Source organism: Uloborus diversus, chromosome 1 (genome assembly GCF_026930045.1).
Source record: "Uloborus diversus isolate 005 chromosome 1, Udiv.v.3.1, whole genome shotgun sequence".
Lineage (NCBI taxonomy): Eukaryota > Metazoa > Arthropoda > Arachnida > Araneae > Uloboridae > Uloborus > Uloborus diversus.
The window spans coordinates 266,334,554-266,359,628 of NC_072731.1; the positions used below are offsets into that span (position 1 = coordinate 266,334,554).

General features: G+C 31.4%; 1 protein-coding gene across 1 annotated transcript; it reads right to left on the minus strand.

Moving 5' to 3' along the window:
- Nucleotides 1-24,584, minus strand: LOC129227466 (ubiquitin-associated domain-containing protein 1-like). The gene is made up of 10 exons (XM_054862036.1): nucleotides 24,329-24,584; nucleotides 24,188-24,249; nucleotides 20,746-20,856; nucleotides 15,632-15,742; nucleotides 13,452-13,555; nucleotides 9,002-9,138; nucleotides 4,993-5,165; nucleotides 3,395-3,481; nucleotides 1,249-1,387; nucleotides 1-242 (listed from the first exon to the last, which is right to left on the minus strand). Exons 1-10 carry the CDS (start codon nucleotides 24,582-24,584, stop codon nucleotides 100-102), a joined length of 1,323 nt encoding a protein of 440 aa, XP_054718011.1. The 3' UTR covers nucleotides 1-99.
- Nucleotides 24,585-25,075: the final 491 nt, after the last annotated feature.

Here is a 25,075-nt window from a genome sequence, read left to right on the forward strand (position 1 = left end):
ATCATGCATTCGAGTAGAACACTCTCTCCATTTTCTTAAAACTGAGCTAAAAGTCTGATATTACATATATTACATTATTAGACGAAATCTGTTACTTGGTTACTGCGTAAATGGTCTTGCTAGATGAAGTGAATGTTTCTCCGCGTGGTAGATGCGAAAGATTTGACTTAGGATAGGAGCTGTGTCAGGATCACTCAGCCACCTACAGGCACTAGTAGGATTTTCGAGCATGTGGAGAAGTGCTGAAATTGTAAATGAAATAAAAACATCAACGTAATTCAAATTGAGTATTTAGTACATTCCATGGCATTCTCTATTAAATGTTTTCTCACTGAATGTGTTTATTAACTAAGAAAATTCCACAATATAAAAGAAAAAAAAATGAATGAAAGATTAACAATAATGCGTTTAAAAAATAATATTTTTAGCAAGCATTTACATAAATACAAAAACGTTCAAAACATCTGTATAGGCTTTGAAGGATACAATAAACTTAATGAGAATACAATGAATCTTAAAAAAAAAAAAAAAAAAAGCCGACATTAAAAATAGACATAGGATTTAATTATACTAACCGATTATATCCGTATTAAAACCAAACAATTAATAGTAATAATGAATAAATTAAATAAAATAATGATAATAATAAATACATTAATTAAAAAAGAAAAAACCCTCAGTTTTTGAAGAGACTTCTGTGGATGCATAAAACAAAACTGATACTTTAGTGAGAACACAAAAGTTATAAGTACCACAATAGTTAACTGCATCTTATATATATATATATACATTATATATATATATATATATTATATATATATATATATATATATATATATATATATATATATATATATATATATATATATATATATATATATATATATATATTATATATATATATATATATATATATATATATATATATATATATATTATATATATATATATATATATATATATATATATATATATATATATATATATATAAAAGGTAGATATTAAAAAAAGGCTTTGGACTCAACTGTTACTAGTTATAGTCACATACAGGTACAATAAATAAATAAAAAAAAATAATATAAATGTAGATTTACAAATGAATAACTAAAACAAATATATCTTATAAAAAACGATGGATATTGGATAAAAATCCTTTAAATATTGATTAAAAAAACGTAATAAAAATATAGGTAAAAAATAAAATGCAACAACAATTCACAAAAGCTATTTAAAATTGTCAAAACTTACCTAGAAAAGTTTTTGGATTGCTCAAACCAAGCTGAACGACAGCATTCGACATTATGGATTTATATATTGGGCCTTGTGGATCTAAACCTTCTTCTAAGTCTTCGAAATTAGGTTTCTTATCACTAAGTAGCCAATCACACTACAGAAGGAGATAAAACGAGAAACAACATGAAACTTCATAGGATAATAGACAAGCAAGGAAAAACTTATGCCACCAAAATAAAAATAACTTGAAACTCATAACTAATTCCTTTCATTTGCGAGGGCGCAGTAGAAAATACCATGATAGATATTATCCAATTTACATGCTAAATGAAAACATTGTTCAAAATATAAGAGTACAACAGTTTCTGGGATTTTATCCATAACAAAATATCAGTAATGGATAATGGGAAAAACACATAAGAAGGTAATTTATCTTTGAGTAGTGATACTAAATGTTTAAATGGAAAAAAGTTCAGTTGACTATGTGAAGGCATGATTTTAAGAAAATAAAAAAAAAAAACAAAGCATTTTGTTAACATCAAAACCACAAATACTTAACTGTTATGTTTATGCAAAGTTGCATAATTTGTGAACATAAGGCATACATTTCAAACATCAATTAAAGGATTATTTTTCTCCTTACATTACATTATTGCAGTTAGTAAAATTAAAAAACATGAGCTTCTGTTTCATTTTATAAACCAGAGTCGGCAAAAACCCGTTTTTTTTTAAAAGCCCATGGACCCAGGGTTTTTTAAATAAAGTCCAACTAAAGCTGGGTTTTTAAAAAGAAATGTGTGTTTTTTTGTCTTTTTTTGGGAAAATGTGGGGTACTTGTAGCATACTGTAGCGTAAGTATATGGACAAAGCACAAAAATTGTCTTGGGGTAAAAAAAGCTGGAAAATTCAGCATTTTCTAAAGAAAAGTGTAAAAGACGACGAAACCCAAGAATGGTGAAGTTTCAAAGTCTTTAGTTTCCATGATAACCAACAGTTAAGGCAAAGTTACTTCTCGAGAGATAAAATCTATTGTTCGTTTGTTCGTTTTTAATTAGTACATTTTTTTTTTGAATTTTACTTTATTGTATTTCATTTTATTATGCAAAACTACTGTAGAACCTCAAGTAGTTTAAATCCCTTTTTACTAAATTCCAGCTTAATCAATACATTTCTTTGAATTTTATGTTTCCTGTTTTTCTATTTCTATGTACAGAGTAAGAAATATTAAACTTTTTCGTAGGATAATGAAAATACTGTACATCCTATTCTGTTTTCTGTCCGACCGTATGTAAAACTTGTTAATTTCTAAAAAATATACCTTGTGTTTATTCGAGATGTGACGTATTGGTCTGCAGAAAATAATTCACCTGAAAGCCTTTTAGCTAAAGTATTTTCCTCTGTACAATCTAAAAATATTGAGAAAATCAGACGTGACAGGACTTAGTCAAGATAATTTGAGTTGTTTATTGACCAGTTAAAGAAAAAAGTTAAATATATTTATTTAAAATCTTTGAAGTATTTTTTTTAATGCCGTTAAGAGTTAAGAAATATTATTAAATTTCAAAATTTATTTTTTATGTCCATTGTCTGTGGTGAAGAACAAATAAAAAAGAAATTTAAATTGTAAAAGTATTTAAATTAATTATTTTTTTTAAGACTTCTCAGAAAATTTTAAAAAACCCAAAAGTGGGTTCAATAATGTGTTTTTTTAAATGGGTTTTTCCAAAAAAAAAACCATTAACCCTCCTGGCTAATTTTACCACAAACGTTGCTTGCACAAATAACCCTATATATCATAGTGTAGAAAACTAAGTAAGGGCACATGTTAATCCAACATTGTTTAGCACAAATTTTTACTGAAAAGTGGCAAATTATAGAGGTGCACAATGTTTAAAGATAGCACAAAGGTAATTATTCCAATTTAAAGGGATACATAATTAATGAAAATGTATTCACGTAAATTAGTATTGGTGTACAGATTTTTAAATTTTACATTTTAGTACTTGAACACAAACATGCAATTCAAAACTTTTACAAAAGACACTTAAAATCAGAAAGCGTATAAAATTATTGCATTTAATTTTAAATTTATTAGAGCTGTTTTAGTTAGAGACACCCACTACATCTAAAAATTAGACACAGATTTTAAGTGGTATCTTACAGCAGAGTCTTGGTTATTTCCATTAATCCTTAAGGCATCTAAAATATCAGATTCTGTGAAGCCCATTTCTTTCAAATTCGATAAAGCCTGCAAGAGAAGAAAAATAATGTAAATAACTATTCAGAATTTTTTTAAAGAGTGTCTAGATGATAGTAGAGCTACCAGCCTGGCAAGTTGAACATTAGAAGAAATTCACATCCAAAATTCGTACAGCTTAAAACTTCAATATCTTTTAAATACAGAACAGAATGCACAACTGTATTTTATAATTAGTTATTGCATGTCCTAAAACAAAAGCAATATGAATGCAAAATACTCTGATTTCATTGAACAAAGACATTGACCAGGGGTGATTGTGACTCCATGAAAAAATACCTGAACTTCTTTCCAAGAAGAAAAAGTGTTTTGATGGGCATACATATACACATTACGTGTATGCACACATTATTTATATACATAATTATTTGTTGGGGCTAAAACTTGAAGTTTTAATTGGACTTAATATGTCCATGTGCATGGAGAGAATTAAATTCTTTTAATTTTTCTCATTTCTAAAAATTTTTCAAAGAATGTTTTATTTTCCTCCATTGTATCTGAATCCTTAACCATTCATTAACATTCATTTTCTAAAAGTGCATAAATATTTCAGAATTAAATAAGTTTGGGGCAAAAGTGGCAGAATGTATTATGATCACTGCGCAATAGGGCTAGGCGATATCCGAATTTTAATGCCACGATATATCGCTCTCCAAATATCGATATTTTCGATATATATAAGTTGTTAAATTCAACATTTAATGGGGGGGGGGGACTGTAAAGCCTATTACATAAGCATCTACAACAGAGAAAAGCCATAGGCCATCTTGGTGAATAAATATTTCAGCAATTTAATCTAATAATATAGTTATAGCAAGGATTTTCATGTGTTTGTGTGGGGAGGGGGAGGGATCGTCATGAAGCAGATTATACCACAGAAACTTTTGGATAAATTAATTTAGAAGAATTTAACTCTTTTTATTAGTGGGTGGCAATTCTTGAGGGAAAAGGGGGCTTGGTAAAATTGAGGGGTGCCATTGCAGTCGGGGGGAATGGGCAACCCTAGTTACATCATCTGCATATTAAGATATGCAACAGAGAAACGATATTAGACATCTTGAAAAGAAAATATTAAGGGGAAAAATATCAAGTAACGCTCCTTTCTCTTCTTATCTAGCCTTTATTCCATCTCTCACCCCAGCTGTTCTTCAATAATTACCATAGAGATTGCAAAACATGACGGTAGCTTACGCTTTATACCAAACGAAACGTCTTAAATTTGGACTTTCAGCGTTTCATTAAGCATCGACCTAAATTTTACAAAAGCGGGTTTTTCTGAAAATATAGGATGGTTCCCGTATTTTCGAAGATGAAGATACCGGAAATCAAGATGTAAATACCGAAAATCCGGTAAAATACCGGAACACAATCACCCTTGATTGACAAACAGCTTTTGCCATCTTTGAATTAAATAAAAAAATCAAAACTGTCTTTTAATTTACAGCAATAATGATAACATTTATTTTAATGAAATTTTTTTACACCGGAAACATAAAACTTACAGCAGGACTCGGTCTGAAGACCTTCCTCTTGTATGCACGGAAGCAGCGTATCATCTCCACTATTCTATTTTGTTCGCTACTGGTACTGGCAGAAGCACTAGCAGAATGAGACTGGGATGTACTGGGTTTTTCAGTGTCCTCCTTGGAAGAACTTGAATGAGAGACTCGCTCAACTAAAACAATGAAGTCGATCAAAATGAAGAAAACACACTGCTAATATCTATCTATATACAAGGTGTTCCGTTTTAACTTGAAAGACTTTTATTCGCAACCGTTAGCCCTAGATGTATACTTCCAATTGTAAAAATGTTCGAAATCTGTTGCAGAATTAAGATATTGAGATTTTTAAGCAAAAATAAAAATGTGTCAAAAAAATACAAAATTAAACTTTTTATACAGGCTTTATGTCCCCTAACTAATATTTAGAGAAATAACCTCCATTGAAAACTAGTACTAACACAAAAAACTTGACACTTGTGCGATCAAAACTCAATGAGATATTTCATTTCAAAATTTTAAGGGACCATACAGAAGATGAGATTGGAAGCTATCGCTCTTTCAGAAGAATGACAGGTCGTCAAAGTAAGAAAAACAAGGTATTTATATTTTCCATTGATATTCAAAAATAAATGCAAATGTTATGCCGTGATACGCAAAAACACACTACAAAACCTCGAATTATTTTAAAAATCACTCTACGCACACATGTAATTTTAAACACTTGTTAACCACTATATTTCCCCCCAAAATGGTGTTATTGACGGCGAGTGAAAAGTGGTGTAAGTCACAAAACGCAGCGTTTCTTATCTCGGTGAATATTGGTCGAACTACTTTCAAACTTTTTGTGTTGTAATTTATTTTTTAATGGAAAATATTTCCCAAAACATAAGTTAGGGACCTGGGGCTTGTATAAAAAGTTAAATTTTATATTTTGTGACTCATTTTTATTTTCACTTCAAACTTTCAATATCTCAACCCTGCATTTGATTTTGAACATTTTTGCAATTTGACGTATACATCTAGGGCTAAGGGTTGCAAAAATAAAGGTCTTGCAGGTTAAAACAGAACACCCTGTATATGTACAGTTGGCTCTCTGTTTAACGACGCTCTATTTAACGACTTTCTCTATTTAACAACGACTTTTGACGGTCCCAGATGGTCCACTGTAGTGTTAAAAGCATTCTATTTAAGGATGTTTTCTACTTAAGGACGATTTTTTGTGGTCCCTTGAAAGTCGTTAAACAGAGGGCCAACTGTATATATAAATGGCTGTATGTTGGTGCGTGTGTGTGTGCGTATATTCCTTATTCAAACAGATGGTTTACGTCGGAACTAACCAAATTTGGCACAGAGGCATGCGTTATGAGTGTACAGAAATTTTGGAGCCTGTCACATGACTTTTACGAGTCCCCTCCATATTGTTTACCTCTGTATTTTCAGGGGCCAATCCAGGATTTTTTTCTCGCTACCTATTTTTGTGAATGTATTGCATCATTCTATTTTTGTGAAAGTTCTTTTTTATCAGCATTGTTTTTGTGAATTATTAGAGGCATCCTAATTTTTGTAAAAGAGAAGTGGAACAAGTGAAATTTTAGTTCGAAAAATGTAATGTCATCTAGTATTATTTTTAACAGGTTTCGTTTTTTGGGGAGGGGGAGGGAGCTAAAAACCTAAGAAGTACCAAAAATACCATCGTAATTTCAGCTTAAAGGGCTATGTACTGTGTACAATGTTGGAAATTATGAGAAAAACGGTTCCCCAAAACAAGTTAAAAGATTGCGATGATCTTGCATAAATATACTTGGCGATGAGAAACAGCTAAAAATTAGTTAAAATACCTCAAAAAGGTTGCTATTTAAGCGATTATTCATATAAACCTGTTTAGAATTTTATTTTATGAGAAAATTTTGTTTTAAACAGAGAAACAAATTTTATATTTTAAAATGCGAATTTTTGTGAAATTTTCGATGTTTTCGTGAAGCTACTGATTTTATTACTTGACTTTTGTGAAAGTACCTATTTAAAAAAAGATATTTGTGAAGGTACCGAAAAACGGTAGTAAAATCAGCCTGTATTGAGCTCTGATTTTACACCTAGTTTTTTACAATATTGGGCTCAGACCATGATTAACAGATGTGCCCCCCCCCCCATGCCTGAGCACGCCTCTGCACAGAGGTCCTTTGATGCTCAGGGGGCTCAATTCACATAGGGGCTTTTAATTATGCAAATCCAGTTAACACCAAATCCTTGCCAAATTTGGTCACAGCTCCTTTGATGCTCAGGAATTCACATAGGTAGGCTTGCCAGATTTCTGAAATGTTCAACCGGGAAACCAGAAGAGAACTCCCCCCCCCCCCAGACAGTGTTCCGTTATTCAAAAGGGTTGGTTTTTAGAGTGCTAAATTCTGAACCAAAACCAGGAGTAATAATACATGACCCAAGAAGATAAATTTAAACATTTTATTTTTTACACGTTAATATTTTCAAGTTAAAGTAGAAGCAATGAATAAGGAAAAAATTGAACAATATTTACATGTACTTTTTATTGGCTAGAACACTTTTGGTTTTAATATTTTTGCAAACAATTTACGAGATAATTCAACATTAATGTTACAAATGACAAAGTAATTATCCTAAATAATCCTTCACAGTAAATTTTAGTCATCTATAATCATATTTATCATTTTCTGGGACATGAAGTAAATCAGCCGGGACACTGGAATTTTGTCTGAAAACCGGGACTGTCCCAGTCAAACTGGGACATCTGGCAAGCCTACACATAGGAGGGGGGTGGGGGATTTGCCAGAGATCAGTGAAACAAAATGTTTATGCCTGTTAATAACAATGACAATTTTTGGAATAAAAAAAAATCCAAAGGGGTCTAAATTTTTATATTAAGTCATAAAATTGCTCTTTTCTGCATGTTGAGAGAAAATTTTACTTTTTTTTTCGCCTTTATTTAAGAATCATTATTGAACACACACAACTTTCATTTTTGAAAGACTGTGAAATGCTGGGCAACACAGATAGTAGGAATAATTTGATTTATTTGAGAACAACGAAAATTTTCAAGAAAATACAGCAAATAGCTATTTTAAGGCTACAATGGAGCCTCTTCACCAACACAAAACTGCTCAACACCAGCAATGTTCTCTTTACTTTTTCTGAGGGTATACTCAAAGTAATCCACTACCCACAATATGTGTAGGCGATCATATACATAATGTCCTAATATGAAATTTTTTGAAGCTTGAGGGTATACGCTATATGTCTAAGAGATGTTTGAGAGTATACGGCATATATGGAGTATACCCTATGGGAACACCACTGCCAGGGCCGGATTTGGAAGTGTGTAGGCCCCGGGGCAACAAAGGAGCCCCCTAATCAGGATTCGAAAAGATCATCATATTTTCGAAAATATACGATACTTTGATACATCAGAATATTTTGATATATACGTATATATCAGAATATTTTCGATTTAAAAAATTTCCATTCAAATCATTTCGTCAAATAATTTTTAAAATTTTGAGCTCAAGAAGCGAGAAGTTGTAAGGATGACCTGCAAATGCAAAGTTAACCATTTTTCGATTTTTTTTTACTTACTTTATTTCTCTTTAACTCATAGGTACAAATTACAAATTAAATAAATAAAAAAAAAATATATTGCCACTGAAATGCCTCCATCAAATAAAAAATTGATAGTAAATGGATACTCGCAATCAGGGCTCTCTGATATATTGATAATAATATTATTTTTGTACAAGCATTCTTTGTAGAAATATTTATAAAATGTCTGGGAGAAAAAGCGTAGAATTTGCTGACCCGTGAAAGTTAGGATATTTTGTAAAAATTTTATTGTGTGGGCCCCTTTGTTGTGGAGGCCCCAGGGCAGTAGCCCCGTCTGCCCTCCCATAAATCTGGCCCTGACCATTGCTCAATACACAACATGAAAAACGAGAGTGAAAACTCATTTTTAGATACAAGTAAACATTTTCAACTCAAATACCTATTTTTGAGACATTCAGTTTGGAAAACTTTCGAGAAAACGTAGGAGAAGAGCTGGGTTTGGGGGCCGGTTCGTTGCTCGATGAACTTGTGCCGACAGCTTGAGCCAGCAGCCAATCCATTGCATCTGACACATTACTGTAACAAAGAAAAACAATATTTTAAACAAATGAAAGGAAAAATGAAAAACAAATTGCATTGTTCAAAGCGATTTTTCGAAAATTCACTTTTGTTCTTTTCCTATTCCAATTTTAAGAACATTTCACTGAGCAAATTATCATAATGTGGACAAGTAAATGACCAAATCATCATAACGTGGAACCGTAACGTGGGCGAGCAAAATGAACACAGCAAATTGGTGAGAAATTCATCATCCATTATTTATAAATATACAGGAGAACCAAATGACCCTTTCATTTTTCTATCGCGGGCAAAGCCGTGCGGGTACCGCTAGTATTCAAATAAAAGCAAATTGTTTTAAATACTTAGTTTAGTGCATTTAAACTTTAATTTATTTTAAAATTTGCTCAAAGATGGGTATGCTGGCACATCAGGGTTGGCTTTTTGCCGGCAGAAACTGGTTTTTGCCCTGCCGGTGGCAGAAACTGGTTATAACTGGTAAAAACCGGCAGAAACTGGTAGAAACTGGCAAAAACTAGAAAACGTTTTTAATAGCTCTAGTAATTACTTAATGACAGGCAATTAAGTAAAATAAAATATATAACTCATTTCGTCATTGCAAAACTTAATATAATAGTTATTTAATAATTAGTGTAAAAATATGTTAAATAACAAGACTGACATTTCTAAAGCAAAGTAAAATTTATCGTAGTTGAAATTGCTATGTGTTAAGAAATTTTAGCCTTGTAATGTTGTAAGTAACAAATTTTTCAGTTTGTTTATAATTATTTTGTTTGCATTTAATATAAAGTGTGATATATCAAATATTTAAATAAATACAGATTTTTTTTTTATTTCATTAAATTCTAAAATTCAGAAACTTGTCATTTTACACTTAATATAACTGAATAAAGTTATTCTCAAAGAACAAAGAGCTCTCCCCCCCCCATTTTGATTTCTATGGAAAGCTAATAATCCAATTATATAAGTACTAACACAGTCTTCAACTTTGCTGTATGTAAGAAAAAATATAATTGGTTAGATTCACTGACTCATAAATGTAAAGAGTTTCATTGGTTGAAATTAGGGGTGCAACATGGATGTCGATGTTTTGGAAACATCGATTTTTTGTTAAAACTTCGATGTTTTTAACATCGATGTTTTACTTTCAATGTTTTTGGACTACTGATGTTTTGGTTTCGATGTTTTTTCGATGCTGATGTTTTTGCATTTTAATTGAAAATTATCATACAATTTTGCTCCAATCTTCTCGCTAGGTAATTAAGTTTACTTATGGAGTTGCCAAAAAAAAAAATCATTTTTTGCACCCGTTTTATAAGAACAATTTTTCTGCGTAGAGGATGATTTTTCTTAAGATCACTACAAGATAGTAAAAGATTAACTAGAGAGTAAAAAAAAGATCAAAGCTATTGGAAGAACCTGACACTGGTAGTCTGGTGCCAGAACTTGCAGTCTATTTCAAGGCTCCAGTTCTTAAACTAAAGGAAAATCCTATACGCATTTGATAGTGATGGAAACTTCTGTTCCATCGAAAGAGATGTTTCTCAGACTGGTGGGATAGTCTGCGAAAAGAGAAATGCCCTTCTGGGGGGACAAAGTAAGGAAACTTCTTTTTCTCCAAACTGTCAACACCAATATTCGGGCTTACTTATCAATTTCCTCCAACAAGTCGTCCGTCTATTACCTTAAATTTGTGTTTAATTATTAACTAAGAGTACAACACATATTTCTTACTCTTAAAAATTATTGTTAGAGTTAATTTTGTATTTTTAAAATAATTAGCACAACTTTTTCTCATCATTCAACTGACGGTAAGTGCATGATGCATTTTTTCTTAGATTCTTTTTTGATGTAAATTTACTTTTAGTTTAATTAAGTTTGAAAATATTTCCTTATTACTATAACTAGATTGTATTAACCGGTGCTTGTCTTATTATCAATTTTTGCCCAACTATAATACCAAGCTGTTGTGAAATTATTCTTATTAAATTATATTCATGATTTGAGGTTCAGTATTTTTAATATATTTGTCGGATACGTATTCTTTTGTATTGCTTAAATTAGTGTAGTATATTCAAAAATACAGGTTATACATTGATAAAAAGATCGATGTTTTAATTTCTAACATCGATGTTTTGATGGGATTGAAAGAATCTTCTCAAATTTCTCCTTTGTGCACAACAAATTAGGAAATTGTTTAGGTTTAGAAACAGCGTCAAAACTTGTATTTTGTTACAGGTTGCTGCAGTGAGAAAACAATGTAAAATTTGATTTTGAATGGTGATAGTGTTGTAAATAAATTGTATTTGGGTTAATATTTAATTATTTTTCTTATACATTTTCTATTGTATGTCAGGAATTGCATTTATGTCATTTTTTGAGTTTCTGCCAGTTTCTGCCATAAATGTGGCAGAAAGGGGTTTTTGCCATGCCGGTTTTAACCGGTTTCTACCAGTGGTTTTTACCGCCTTGGCAGAAACCTGCCAACCCTGTGGCACATAAATAAAAGGTTTGCTTCGGGTATTTCAAATGCAAAGTAACTGAGCGCAGATAATAAATACAGTTTTTTCTGAAGTACGACTATTCAAAATTATTCAATGAATTAAATCTACCAGCATATACAGTAGGCGGCGCTAAATGTGATCACGGTTAATGTTATCATTCACTTAATGTTATCAGAATCACGAAGTCCCGGAACACTTGTATGTTAACACACGTTAAAAAGGTCAGATATTGTAATTAGCGTCTTCATTTATTGTTAACACTTTTTCATAAACTTTAAACTTTTTCCCCGTTTTTATTCGTCAATTAACAGAAATACACAGGCAAACCCTGATGAGACTAACTTTCTGTGTAGCATTTTGTGGTTTTCAATAGCAGTTCAAAATTTTTCAAGGAAGGAAGCTACGGAAAGCTCGCTGCCCACTCCCCCTAAGAAAACTTTCTTTTGCACCCAAAAAATTCAGTTGTTAGACATGGCATTCATGTAGGACCTCCAATTGTTGCCATTACTTTGTGAACTATTAAAGAATTGTGTCGAGATTAAAAACAAAGCGAAGTTAAACTAAAATGTAAACAACAAGCAAAACCATGCTGGAAAAGATAGAAAAGCTGAATGTGCTTTGAAACTGGTTTACGAATGTCAGGGAAAACGATCATATTTTACTTCACCCATTACTATGTGATTAAAAATTGCATAATTTGGCCTTAACTTTTCATAATTCAGATATTTCCATTCTGTTAATTTAATAATTTGTAATTTGAAAGTGCGTTCAGTTGAGTCACTGTGATTTTAATTTGAGGTTGCCTGCTTCGCAACATGTTGCTCTCATGACCAAGCATTGGCTTAAATTGATACCAGTTATAATTTTTGCAGAGATGGTTTCACTTCGGAATAGATGTGCCGAAACGATGTTTTAAACCGGAGATGAACATTATGTAAATGATACAATTGATGCGGCTTAACCTTTTTTTCACATCGGAAATTGAACTAAAGATTGGTTTTTAACATTTTTGAAACATTTATGTTCTTTTCATAACTAATTTATAGCATCATTAAGTAGCACATTTTCTAATGAGGATTAAAAATTTTAAAGACATAAAAGGAATTGATTTTAAGTACAAGAAATTAGACTTCATACTTAATCATTTGCATCGGAATACTCCATTAAGCACCTATATTAAAATTGGTAATATGTTCCTTACTTTAATTTTGGCATAATACCATTCAATGGTCAGTAATACCATTTTACAAGGTGACTTTGAGAACTTAAATAGCTATCTAATATAAAACTACACACTTTTGTCAATTGTAACAAATACTAAACATAAAAAAAAAGAAACTTTAATAAAATAGAAAACATTATTAGCATAATTGCAGAGTTCTTTTTTATTTTTTACCTCAGTCTAAGTAGAGCACATCAATAAAATTTTACTTAAAAGAAGAAAAAAAAAAAAAAAGAACCGCGCACACACTTTTTAGGCATTAAAGAAAAGTAAAAACTTACACAGGTCAAAAACACAATAAAATTCGATGCGTGCATTTCAACAGATTTCTTTTTTTTTTAAAAATTTAGAAAAACTTAGGGGTGGTTTATTAAATCTTATGCTGGCCTCTTTTCCTACTTTTCTTTGTTACATGCAACAACTTTTCATTTTTTTTACATATTACTTAATCTAAACTCAACATCTGTTAATGAAATCATGCATCTCTTCTGACAGACAAACAATCCCAATGGACACTTTCACTATGGAAGTGTCAAGACCAGAAATCAATTTAGTGAAAACCCAAAAGAAACAAACAAACAGACCTGTTCTGCTTCAGAGCTTCAATTGCCTTGTTTTCAGAAAAGCCCATGTCTGCCAACTGTTTCAATGAAGTTCTATCTACACAGATTTCTTCTTCTTTTGCCTCCTCTTCTGAAAAAATCCACATCGATATTTTACAACAGCACGTCCTCAAATACATGAGCAAATTACATTAGTCTTTTAAAGTCAAAATATAATTAATACTATCAACGGTCAGAAGAAACATATACAAAGACTATAAATTAGATATAATGGAAGCTTCATAATAAAAATATTTTTAATCATTGTGAAGCACAATTTTATGAATTTCTAAAGTATTCATGCACTATGTTAGTGTTTAGAGCATTTGTAAATGAATGCAGCCCCCCCCCCCCCCCCCAAGCACTTTTCAAACGCATTCAAAATGTTCATGAACAAAAAGATTAGACTCCAGTTTTAAAAATAACCTCACTGTTTTATAAGATTAATTTTGAAAAAAATCCCAGAGAATAACCCCTGACTTTCTTTGGCAAGAAATTATGTCGAAAATTTATTATTGTTTTTACTGTCATGAAAACAATTTTATGTAATTTTGTAACAAAATGCAGCTTTTTATTATATTAAACTGTGAGTCTGCATACCAGGGTTCATACTCTATTCGGATGAAAAAATTCCATGACTTTTCAAGGGCTCTTTCATGACTTCATAAAAAATTTCATGACCTTGTTACATGAACAGAATAGTGCTAATGTATTTAATTTCAAACTTGAAAATTTTTGGAAATGAGCATTAGCAAAATTTTTACGTAAATGCCACTACCTCATCGAAGCACTTACTTGTGATTGAAAAAATATCAGTGTGCACCTAAAAACCTAAACTATTCTTATTTGTCTTGATGTCATAACTTTAGGTAAAGCAAAAATAGTGAATTATAATGAATGGGACAAAGGTTGAACGAGTCATTAAGCCGAGAAAGTTTCAATAAATTTGCTTCAAAAGTTAAATTTTAGCATCAGCAGTACATTTAATCACGCACATAACTTGATAGTACTTTGATTCATTAAAGAAAAGCCACATCCCTCAGTAAATTCATGTTTCTAAACCAGATATTAATTTTTGAAAAAAGAAAGAAAAACATTCGTAGCAAATAAATCTTCTGATTCAAATGTACTTGTTTACTTATTTACACATTTTCAAATGCAAATAAATTAATAGGTTCAGAAATTCCAGAACATAGTGTTTGATTCCTGACATTGAATGTAGCAGTGGGTCGCATGGATTAGTTTTGCGGACCGTATGATGTGCAGTACAGTTTTAGAGTATTAGAAAATCCCTCTTTCTGTATTCTATCACCTAACAAAAGATCTTCATTTTCTAAAACTTTCAACAAATTGAGATAAACTCTGAAAAATTTAATAATAAAGTTTTTACGAGTGGTGGAAACAAACTCGGTGGATTTTTTAGAGTCCCTATCTAGATTTTGTGGACACAAAGTATTTTTAAGAGGGGGTGGCAAATCAAGAATGCAAGTTCACTACTACAGAATATAAAGTATAAAAAGTGTTGAAAATAATGGTAAATGCAAAATTAGTGATGTCCAAGCAGTAAAATTACATTGCAAAAAAAGACGAGTGGCTGCTACAGAAGTGGATGTAATGGGATTTCAAAATTCAGATTTGTTTTTCGGATCGTTCAATTTTTCAGTTTTAATGTGCAATATTGTTAAATCATTCAATATTTCTAATGCTCTTTTAGCAAATGTTACTTTCTCTTTGCCCAGGACTTTTTTTCATGACTTTAAATAATTTTCCATGACTTTGAATGAAAATTTCAATTTTCCACGACTTTTCCAGGTCTGAAATTTGCTTATTTTTTTTTTCCATGACTTTCTAGGATTTCCATAACTCGCACGAACCCTGGCATACAAAGGAATGGCTTTGCTCATATTAAAGGGACTTTAAATAGCTTTTTGATTATCCAGCTTCCCTAAGGTCCCAGATGGTCCAGATCGATGAGGATGTACAGGTCGTTGTAAAAACTTTTCATCATTCTGGTTAAAATCATGACAATATTTTTGCGTGGCCATCTCGGTTTTAAGTATTGAAGCAGTTCCTGGTTTCTTAAAATTAACAAACCACAAATAAAATATCTTTTTATAGTATAAACTTTAAATAGCAATAAAAAGTAATTAAATTAGATAAACTTTACCTTCAGCCATTTCTTTAAAAAGTGCCACAACCTCCGGATGATATCGTAGAAGCTTTTCGGACACTTTTACGAGGGACACAAGAATTTTTCTAAGCTCAGTATGAAACTAAAAACAAAAGAAAAAAAAAATGAAGTTAGATTTTTTCTTTTAAATTGGCCCTTTAGAATAATAGGCAAAATACTAAAATTTAAGAAACAATGGGGGGGAAAACACTTAAAAACAAACAGACTGTACTCTACACCAATGGTTCCCAACCTTTTCACGACCGAGGACCACTTGGTACCCTTCCGAATCCTGAACCATAAGATAGAAATAATATTTTCATAGTAATTACATTAGGTGGAATGCAATTAATCTGAAATTTTCTTCAGTAAAATTAATTACAACTACAAAAATGATGTAGATTAATTTTCACTAGCTGTTCACAAACCACATGAAAATTCCTTGTGAACCAGTGGTGTTCCTCAGGGTGTACTCCATATACGTCATATTCGCAACTCCAGAGCTTGAATATGCTGTCTTGTGGTGATTAACAATTCTAAAGAAAAAGGTAAAACATTCCATTCCACGTGTTTTCTTTGGGGTAAATTACAGGCTTCAGACAGTTTGTGGTGTAATGTAATATGTAATTTCAGAAGAACAGAAAAGAAAACTTCCCACAAACATGATGAAAAATTACTGTCACTCACTAAGCATCAAAGCAAGTTATAAGTTACGGCATGTGTTTGTTTTGCCTTTTTCGTCCGCCATTAGCCGGTGCCTGCAGCGCCCCCTATAGTTTATTGGAGTTGCGAATACTCTCAAACGTTTTTTTAGAGTTATAGCGTATACCCTCAAGTTTCAAAAATTTTCATTTAATTTGCAGATTCTATCATCGCATTTTAAAATTTTCCTAAAGCAAAAATAATATATTTATATTAACCATTTTCCCCTACAAGTAACCTTACTTCCACATATTTCTTTACACTTATTAAATCAACGCCTTTTGAACGCTTTATAATCGCATACACATATTGTGCATAATGGATTACTGGGAGTACACCCTCATAAAAATTGATAGGAACATCACTGTCGTGAATCACTAGTGATCCACGGACCACAGGGGTTGAGAATCACTGCTCCATACTTCATAAATCCATTGTTTCCACTGAATCACAATATCAGGTTTTCTCTTTCATTAAAAATAAATAAATAAATGAACATTATAGTAACAGTTAGTTAACAACGCAGATAAAACACAAATAAGCAATTGATTGCAGACACTTGCTTTGGGATTTCAAAGAACTCGGTTTTTGTACTATATTTTAGTAGTTTAAGTTCAAAAATGAGACAAAATAAAGTAGTTGGACCTCCATATATCGAAGTAGCAAATTGCCAGAAAAAAATACAATATATAGACATCTCGATGTATAGAAACGATCTTATTTTATCATTACATTATTACATTATTACATTAAAATTACAGTAAATTTTTGTGCATGAAACCCAATTTCTAATTTATATGAGCATTGGATTAAATGAAGGGTAATAGTTAAAAAATTAACAGAAATTATATTTTTGCGCCTTATACACATTCACTCTTCGGCAATTCAACTTGATCCGCAACATTAAGGGATTTTCGTTTTGACAATGTAATCGAGAGAAAAGTAAAAAAAAAATCAATCTACTTAACTTGCATGATTTTTACTGATGCTAAAAAGTCTAGGAATGATAATTAAGAGACAAAAGGGATAACTTGAAACTGATTTTACAGTGTCACTTGTTACAACTAAGATTTAAAATAACCTTGAGGGAACTGAAGAACTCCAGAACGAAACAACGATCTATCTACACACCCCTCAACCCAGATTTCTTCTGAGTTTCTTAGCAACCTTTAGTGAACATAATATTCTCCCCCTAACCTTCATTTTTCATGAGACAAACAGTCTAAAGTGAAAAAAAAATCTACGAATGTCTCGAAAATAATTTCGATATATAGAGATTTTTTCGACACATAGAAACAATTTTTCTATGTAATGAACATAGAAATTCGTTGGGATTTCGATATACAGAAAATTTCGATACGTGGAAGTTTGATATATGGAGGTTCGACTGTACTATGATGTATACCATTGGTTCCCAGCAGGTGGTTTGCGAATCTCTGGGGGTTTGCGTGAAATAGGAGGACGTTCGTGAAAATAATATTGCAAACAGTGCAATTTTAGCATGTTGTTTGACACAAATTTTTAACTTCAAATGTTTTTCGCTCCTTATTTATTCATCTGTGTCTTGCACTCTGATTTGATAATCTAAATTTTTTATAGCATACATGCTGACATATTTTGTAAATTTAAAGAATTAAGTCTCATTACAAGGCACATGTTTTACCTATTTCCAGGGCCCAATACAGGTTGATCTTACTACCGCTTTTCGGTACTTTCACAAAAAATTTATTTTAAAATCGGTACTTTCACAAAAATCAAGTTATAAAATCAGCAGCTTCACAAAACTAACTTTGAAAATCGACACATTCTAGAAACAATATTTAAAAAACGGAAGTTTCACAAAAACCTGTGTTTTTAAAATAGAAAACATGTTTTTCTGTTTAAAACATAGTTTACTCATAAAATAAAATGCTAAGATGATTCATATGAACAATCGCTTAGGTAACAACTTTTTCATAGTATTAAACTCAAGTTTCACTGTTTTTCACCAAATTGCTTTTAAGCAATCTTTTAGCATCAGTTTTAGGGGATGGTGATTTCCTGAATTGTACACAGAACAAAGCTTATTGAGCTGAGATACAATATTTTCCCTACCTCTTAGGTCCCCCCCCCCCCAAAAAAAAAAGTTCGAAATATTAGGTAATGACATTTGCACTTTTCAAACTATCGTTTAAATTGCTCTAATTTTCCGAGACAAAAATTAGAATGTGCCTTTTTTAGATCACAAAATCAAGGCTGATAAAAAAAAAAAAACTTTTACAAAAATAGAATATTGATACAATACTTTCACAAAAATAGGTAGTGAGAAAAAAATCCTGGATCTGCCCCTGATTTCATTGAACATTATAGAGTTAAAGCCATGCCCAAAAAGTTAAACTTTTGAATACAATGTTTCTAGATGAAAGCAAATACAAATACAAAAGTAACGACCAGCAACAGGCTCTGGGCCCAGCTAAGCTGGTCCTACCCAATTTACAATCCCCAGTGAAGATCAATGGCCCTCTTAAAACTATCTACTCCCTTGCTCATTACCACCTCTTCCGGTAAGCTGTTCCAAGGTTCCACTACCCTGCTATAAAAATAGTTTTCCCTAATATCCATGTTAGCCTGAGATTTAAATAGCTTAAAACAATGAACCCTTGTCCTGTTTTCAGTGCTAAACTTTAGCCCTACAATATCTTTCATTTTAATAAATTTAAACGACTGAATCATGCCCCCTCGGTCTCTTCTTTGCTCAAGACTGTACATATTTAGCCTTCTAAGCCTGGAATCGTATTCCAAGTGAGAAAGTCCATTTATTAGCCTTGTAGCCCGCCTTTGAACCACCCTTTCCAATACATTAGGAGACCAAAACTGAACATCATACTCCAAATGAGGTCTTACCAAACTTCTATATAAGGGCAGAAGAACCTGTTTAGATTTGTTTGAAATAGATCTATTGATAAACCCAAGCATCTTATTGGCTTTGTTACTAGCTAAGCTGCTCTGCTGACTAAACTTTAAATCCTGACTTATTAAGACGCCGAGACCAGTAACTTTTTCTGCCTGACTAATGACTGAACCTTGCAAATAATAACTTGTACACTTATTTCCATGCCCTAAATGAATGCTTTTAGTTTTATGCAAATTAAGTTGTGCTGTACGTGACCTAGAAATTCACAAGGAAAAATTCTCGTGTGATAAGTGAACATAAGCATATTTTTGTTGGTAAAAAATACTTTTTATAAAATAATTAGAATTAATTACAGGAGTTTGCATTATTTTTCAAAAATAAAATAAAGCCAAAAATAACTACGCATTTTATTCTGCACGTTTTTTGCATAAGGATCAGAAAAATCTTCAGCTCTCAAAAACCGATTAACGTACGCCATAAAGCGTACATCTCTATCAAACTACTAGACATGCAGTCCTTTTCAAGAAGATATTTCCAATTTTAGCGGGAGAAAAAATATTCAGTTAATCTGAGACAGTTCTCTGAGAGGTATTTTAAAAGATCACTTTTTAACAAACCTCCAATTCAGAGTTTTTGATAAATATACTACGGGGTCAAAAACATTTTTTGAAATAATTTTATTGCAGTTTTGGACAAAGTTTTTATGTGAAAGAAGATGCTTAACTGACGCAGAGATAAAAGCAAAACCTAATGTAAGATTGAAATTTCGAGAACCAAACTTTAAGCTTCTTTGTTCCACAACCGCTCTATTAAGAATTTTTTCAAAGTTGACTGAAGCTCAACAAAAAATAATTACTTTGTTTTTTTAAATTTGTTTTGCATTAATTTGATAGCGATTATTTTAGTTTGCAACAATGATATAACTTTTGTAGTTTGCAATTGTGTTTTTGTTCTTAAAAAATATTGAGTAACATAAAACTTTTTTTAAAATTCTAAATTTTATTATGTGTGTGTGTGTGTGTTTTTTTTTTTCTTTTTTTCTTCTTTGCTTTGAACTTATTACTTACGTACTGCAGAAAAGGTTTGCCAACGTTTTTCGGATTTTGGAAAGGGTTCATAAGGAATAAAAGGTTGGGAACTGCTGATATACACAATAATAAATTAGCGTAAGCCATAATGTAATTAAAAAATGAATTTCAGAAATCTTTGCTTACAAAAATTAAAAATTTAAGGAACTGAGGTTTACTAAATCCCCAAAAATATCTCTTACTAAAGCCAAAAAAATTTTCCTAAATAATTCTATAAAACTATGAAGAATTCACAGTTAGCTACATGAAAAATATTTTCAACATTAACCCTATAAAATGACAAAAATTTCTATAATTAAAGCAAAAAAAAAGTACAATAATTATGTGAAACTATAAAATTTTTACAATTATCAGCATGAAAAATATTTTTACCACTACAAAATTTACTTTCAAATAAAAAAATAATGTTTATCAAATTCTTACGTCAACAGGCACAGGGGGGTTTTCAATTAAAGTATCAACGTTTCTCATTTGCAAAAATGCAGTTTCCTTCTGGATTTCTGTGTCTGTAGGACCACGGCATTTTTCTTCTTTCTAAATGTGATTAAATAAGTTACTTTTAAAAAGTTAATCAAATTTGCACACAAAAATATGATACACAACAAAATGTTTGTGTACTATAAAGCATCACAATACAGGGTGAATCACAGGAAAAAAAAGAAGATTGTTACAAACTTGATTTTATTGGTCATTGTATGAAAAAAATTTAACCTAAAAAATTCAAACCTAAAATGATGGTACAACATGTACTTGATGTTTGAGTTGTCTGCTTTGTTAGTAAATAATTTTGTACAAGGTTCAGGTCAAACAAAATTTTCTAAAATGTCCATTTTTACTTCCTTTTACAAAAAAGGAAGTATTGTATTTGCAAAAAAAAATTTCAATCAAAAATCGGCCTTAATTTCTATTTTACTCACCCCCAAATGAATGTTGAGTTTTTTTCAACCCGGCCACACGTGGATATATTGCCTAGGAATGTACAGATTCCCGAAATATCATTTTAACAATCCCCGAGTTAATTACGACGACTTTTCTCGTGATGTCTGTATGTACGTATGTATGTGTGTATGTATGTCGCATAAATCAAGAATGTGATGTCTGAGAAAGTTGAAATTTGGCACGTCGACTCCTAGTGGGGTCTAGTTGTGCACCTCTCTTTTTGGTTGCATTCAGACGCTCTAAAGGGGGTCTTTTGCCCCTTTTTGGGGGGAAATTATTGTTAATTTTGATGTAAATTCAAGTGGTGTTATAATTTGGCGGACACTTGGCAATATACCGCCAGTCTTTTGGTCACCAAGTTTGGCGCCAAGTTGGAGACAAATTTGGTGATTTTTTTTAAAATCTGGTTTCAATTTGGCCACTGTTGGTGATATTTAGAGAGTAAACAGTTGAATCACATTAAAACTGCCAATGAGAAAATGACATTAAATTGGAGTAAAAGGAAGTCATGTGATGCACAAATCAGCTTGTAGTTAATCGGTATTTTGTAAAGGGTCTGTTTTGATCAAATGTAATTTCAAGAAGGTCCATAAGGGGATCCCAATTTCCTCAGACCAGAACTATGGAATGCTTTAATTCTCAGAAGTTTTAGGTTTCCAACCCTTTTGTTAACATTTGTCATTCAAAAACAGAAGAGAAAGTGCAGTAAGCATATAGCAATATAATACAGTAGAAGACCATTATAAAGCACACCTTGGGACCAGAGCTTTTGCGTTATACAGGATTTTGCGTTATACGGATCATTTCACAAATTTTGAAACTAATGTTCAGAATATGTCTCTACATTAGCACTTCAGAATGAGTTTTATCTGCAATGAGCATTTAAGCACCAATATTACATTTAGTTATTCCCAAATAAATATGTTTCACAATCAAAAGAAAGTGAATTATCCTGCACTTCTGCTAGATTCATGGTTTGCATAACAGTTGCATTTTCAAGAGCCATCTGCTGGTATTTTCTTTTTACTGTGAACACTAATTTTTTCATTTTAAAACTTTGAATTAAGATGAAAAGATGAAAAACTGTTTCAAAATTTAATTTTCCTAACAATTTTTATGTTTACAAGACAAAACAGAGGAAGTTTAACTTCAAAACCTATTGTTTACTTCTGAAAAGTTGTGCGGTTTATACAGAATTGTGTTATATAGGTTGGCGTTATAATGGTCTTCTACTGTATTACATAAGTAAATAATATATAATAATGTACACATGTACATATCTATACATAGCAAGAAAAGGTCAGAAGGACCACGTGCTGGCAACTGTTTTATGTTGACACCATAAATATTGCTTACTATTATATGGATGGATGACATTTGACAATAAATGGCATAAACTATTAATTAAGCAAACCAAAATAAACAAGGCAAAGTTTGAATGAAAAGAACACCTGCTTATTGAATGCATTTATTTAGCAATTAATTCATTTGGTGTTCATATACTAAGGGCAAACTTGGTTTTATGGTCCTATTACCAACAAGTATAGAAAAAAAAAGGTGAAAATGAATAAAATAGGTAAGACCCGAAACAAAAAGTGAGCCCAGAATAAAAAATACTAAAAATTTGAAAGATGTGGACTGTCACAATAGATCAAAGTAAGAGAGTTTAAATAATTATCAATTATAATTAATCATTTTTCTAGACATTAATTTTTTTCCTAGAATTTTAAGACTATTCGAAAATTAAATGTATAAGTGCAAAATAAACAAATACATAAGTAAAATAAGAAATAACAACATCGAAAAGCACAAATTGCAGATCTTAAATATATAAGTGCCCTTTTAACATAATACCTTAGGGCCATTCCACGGAAAACGGTAACTTTGTCTCGCACATGACACTTCATATATTTCATAAAAAATGTCAATTTTAAAGGATGATGAACAAAATTTTGTTGCTTAAGAAATCACGAACGCATGTCCGACTTCTTAAGCAAAAACTTTCTTCAAAAATTATTTATTTTTTATGAAATATAGGAACTGTCACGTGCAGGACAAAATGACTATTTTCAATGGAATGGGCTTATACATATTTTTTTTCAATGGTTTAAATTATTATTTCTAAACTAATGAGATATGTTTCCTTTACATTGGAACCATAGCTTTCAAAATCTACAATTTGTTTCGTCATTGCTGTATTAATAGAGCAAAAATATGAGCTCATTCATAAGCAAGTTACCAGAGGTTGACTTGGGATGTCCTGCATGTGACACATGTAAATAAATTTTATTTTAAATAACAAAATTATTTAATAAAAATATAATTGTGTCAGGAGTATCTTTGTACCAAATGTAAAGATTAAAAAAGATTGCTTACCCATGTTTCATTAAAATATTAAGAGATATGACGAAATGTTAATGAAATTTAAGCGTATTTTTGTCCCCCACATGACGGTGGAGTGACCCCTTTATAAAAACATTCATTTATGTGAAACTACGTACAAAAGAAAACAAAACGCTAAATATTTATTCTTTGCGTATCAAACACAAGGTTGGAAACTCTTAGAACAAATTATTTTTAAAACAATATGCTTTTCTGAATATCATGATAAATAAGGAAATTTGTGAAGAACATACAGTGAAACTATCACTGAGATTGTGGTGTATGTTAAGAGTACAATAATCCAGCACTTAACCACTTGGCTAAAATGTTTTGTCACAAGGTATTTGATTACTTGTGGAGTTTTCAACAGAAAAAAGGAGTGGTGTAATGGATTCAAGAGTAAACAATTTCATTTTCGAAACCACTAGACTGAAATCTAAATTTTAGAACCTATGCATGACAAGCAGTTTGTATGCTAAATTTTATGTTAATACAAAAAACAAATCAGCAGTTTGACGATGTGAAACAAATAAGATATAGTTACCTCCTCTTGAGATTCATTAGCAGGCAGAGCTTGAGATCTTCTTTTTAATAACAGCAACTCATCTGAAAAATCACATTTTAAGAGTTTAACATCTCATCGAGTAAACAATACAATTTTCATCTGCATTGAAAAGGGTCTCACCATTCTCTCTAATATCTTCATCTCTTATAGTTCCTTCATCGGCAAGTGGCCGATTTTGGGAAACGAGTATTAATTTATAACGATCGGAGACTTTGATGCTATCGATGGGATTAAAGAAATGGCTTAAAGCCATCAATTTTAGTTTATCTATCGTAAACTCAGGTAAGACATCGACGACCCAATATGCTCCAGTTGAATTGATTATTGTAATTTTCATAGTTTCAATACTGCCTGTCGATGCATCTACGACATACATAATTGCTTCTTTGAGTGTTCACATTCATAAAAAATGTTTTGAGAAAACAGTTTAATTTTTTAGCAATTACCATTCAGAAACAGCTGTTTTTAGGATATGCGCTTGCGCTCTCATAATAGAAATACAATAGAGCTCCGAGATATTACACTTTCTGCGTCTGATAATTGTATGATTTAATACCGCTAGGTAGCACTGCTGTACCTTGTTGTGGTGGAGTGAAATGAAACATAGCGATTGCAACTTACGGAAGGTTTCGCAAACTTTTTTTTTTTTTTGAAAGGTACGGTGTAGCGTTAAAGACTGAAAAAAAACTATGAATGAAAAGGCAATGAGTTTTTTTTCACCCTCGAGCCTTTTTTTTTCATTTTATTTTATTTGTGCCCTCGAACGTGAACGCCTTCGGGTTTTTTTTCTTTTGAGCAGCCAAGTGAGGGTGCCTCCGATTTTTTTTTTTTTTTTGGCGCCTTTAAAACCTGTACGCCGTCGGTTTT

Excerpts from the sequence above, each read along its gene's own strand:
- LOC129227466 (XM_054862036.1), bottom strand. The coding sequence starts at position 24,584 with ATGTATGTCGTAGATGCATCGACAGGCAGTATTGAAACTATGAAAATT. Across the intron at positions 15,743-20,745 it reads ACCCCCCTGTGCCTGTTGAC|TTTCATACTGAGCTTAGAAA; the intron begins GTAAGAATTTGA and ends TTTTGTTTTTAG. Across the intron at positions 13,556-15,631 it reads AAGAAATGGCTGAAGGTAAA|GAGGCAAAAGAAGAAGAAAT; the intron begins GTTTATCTAATT and ends TTTTCAGAAGAG.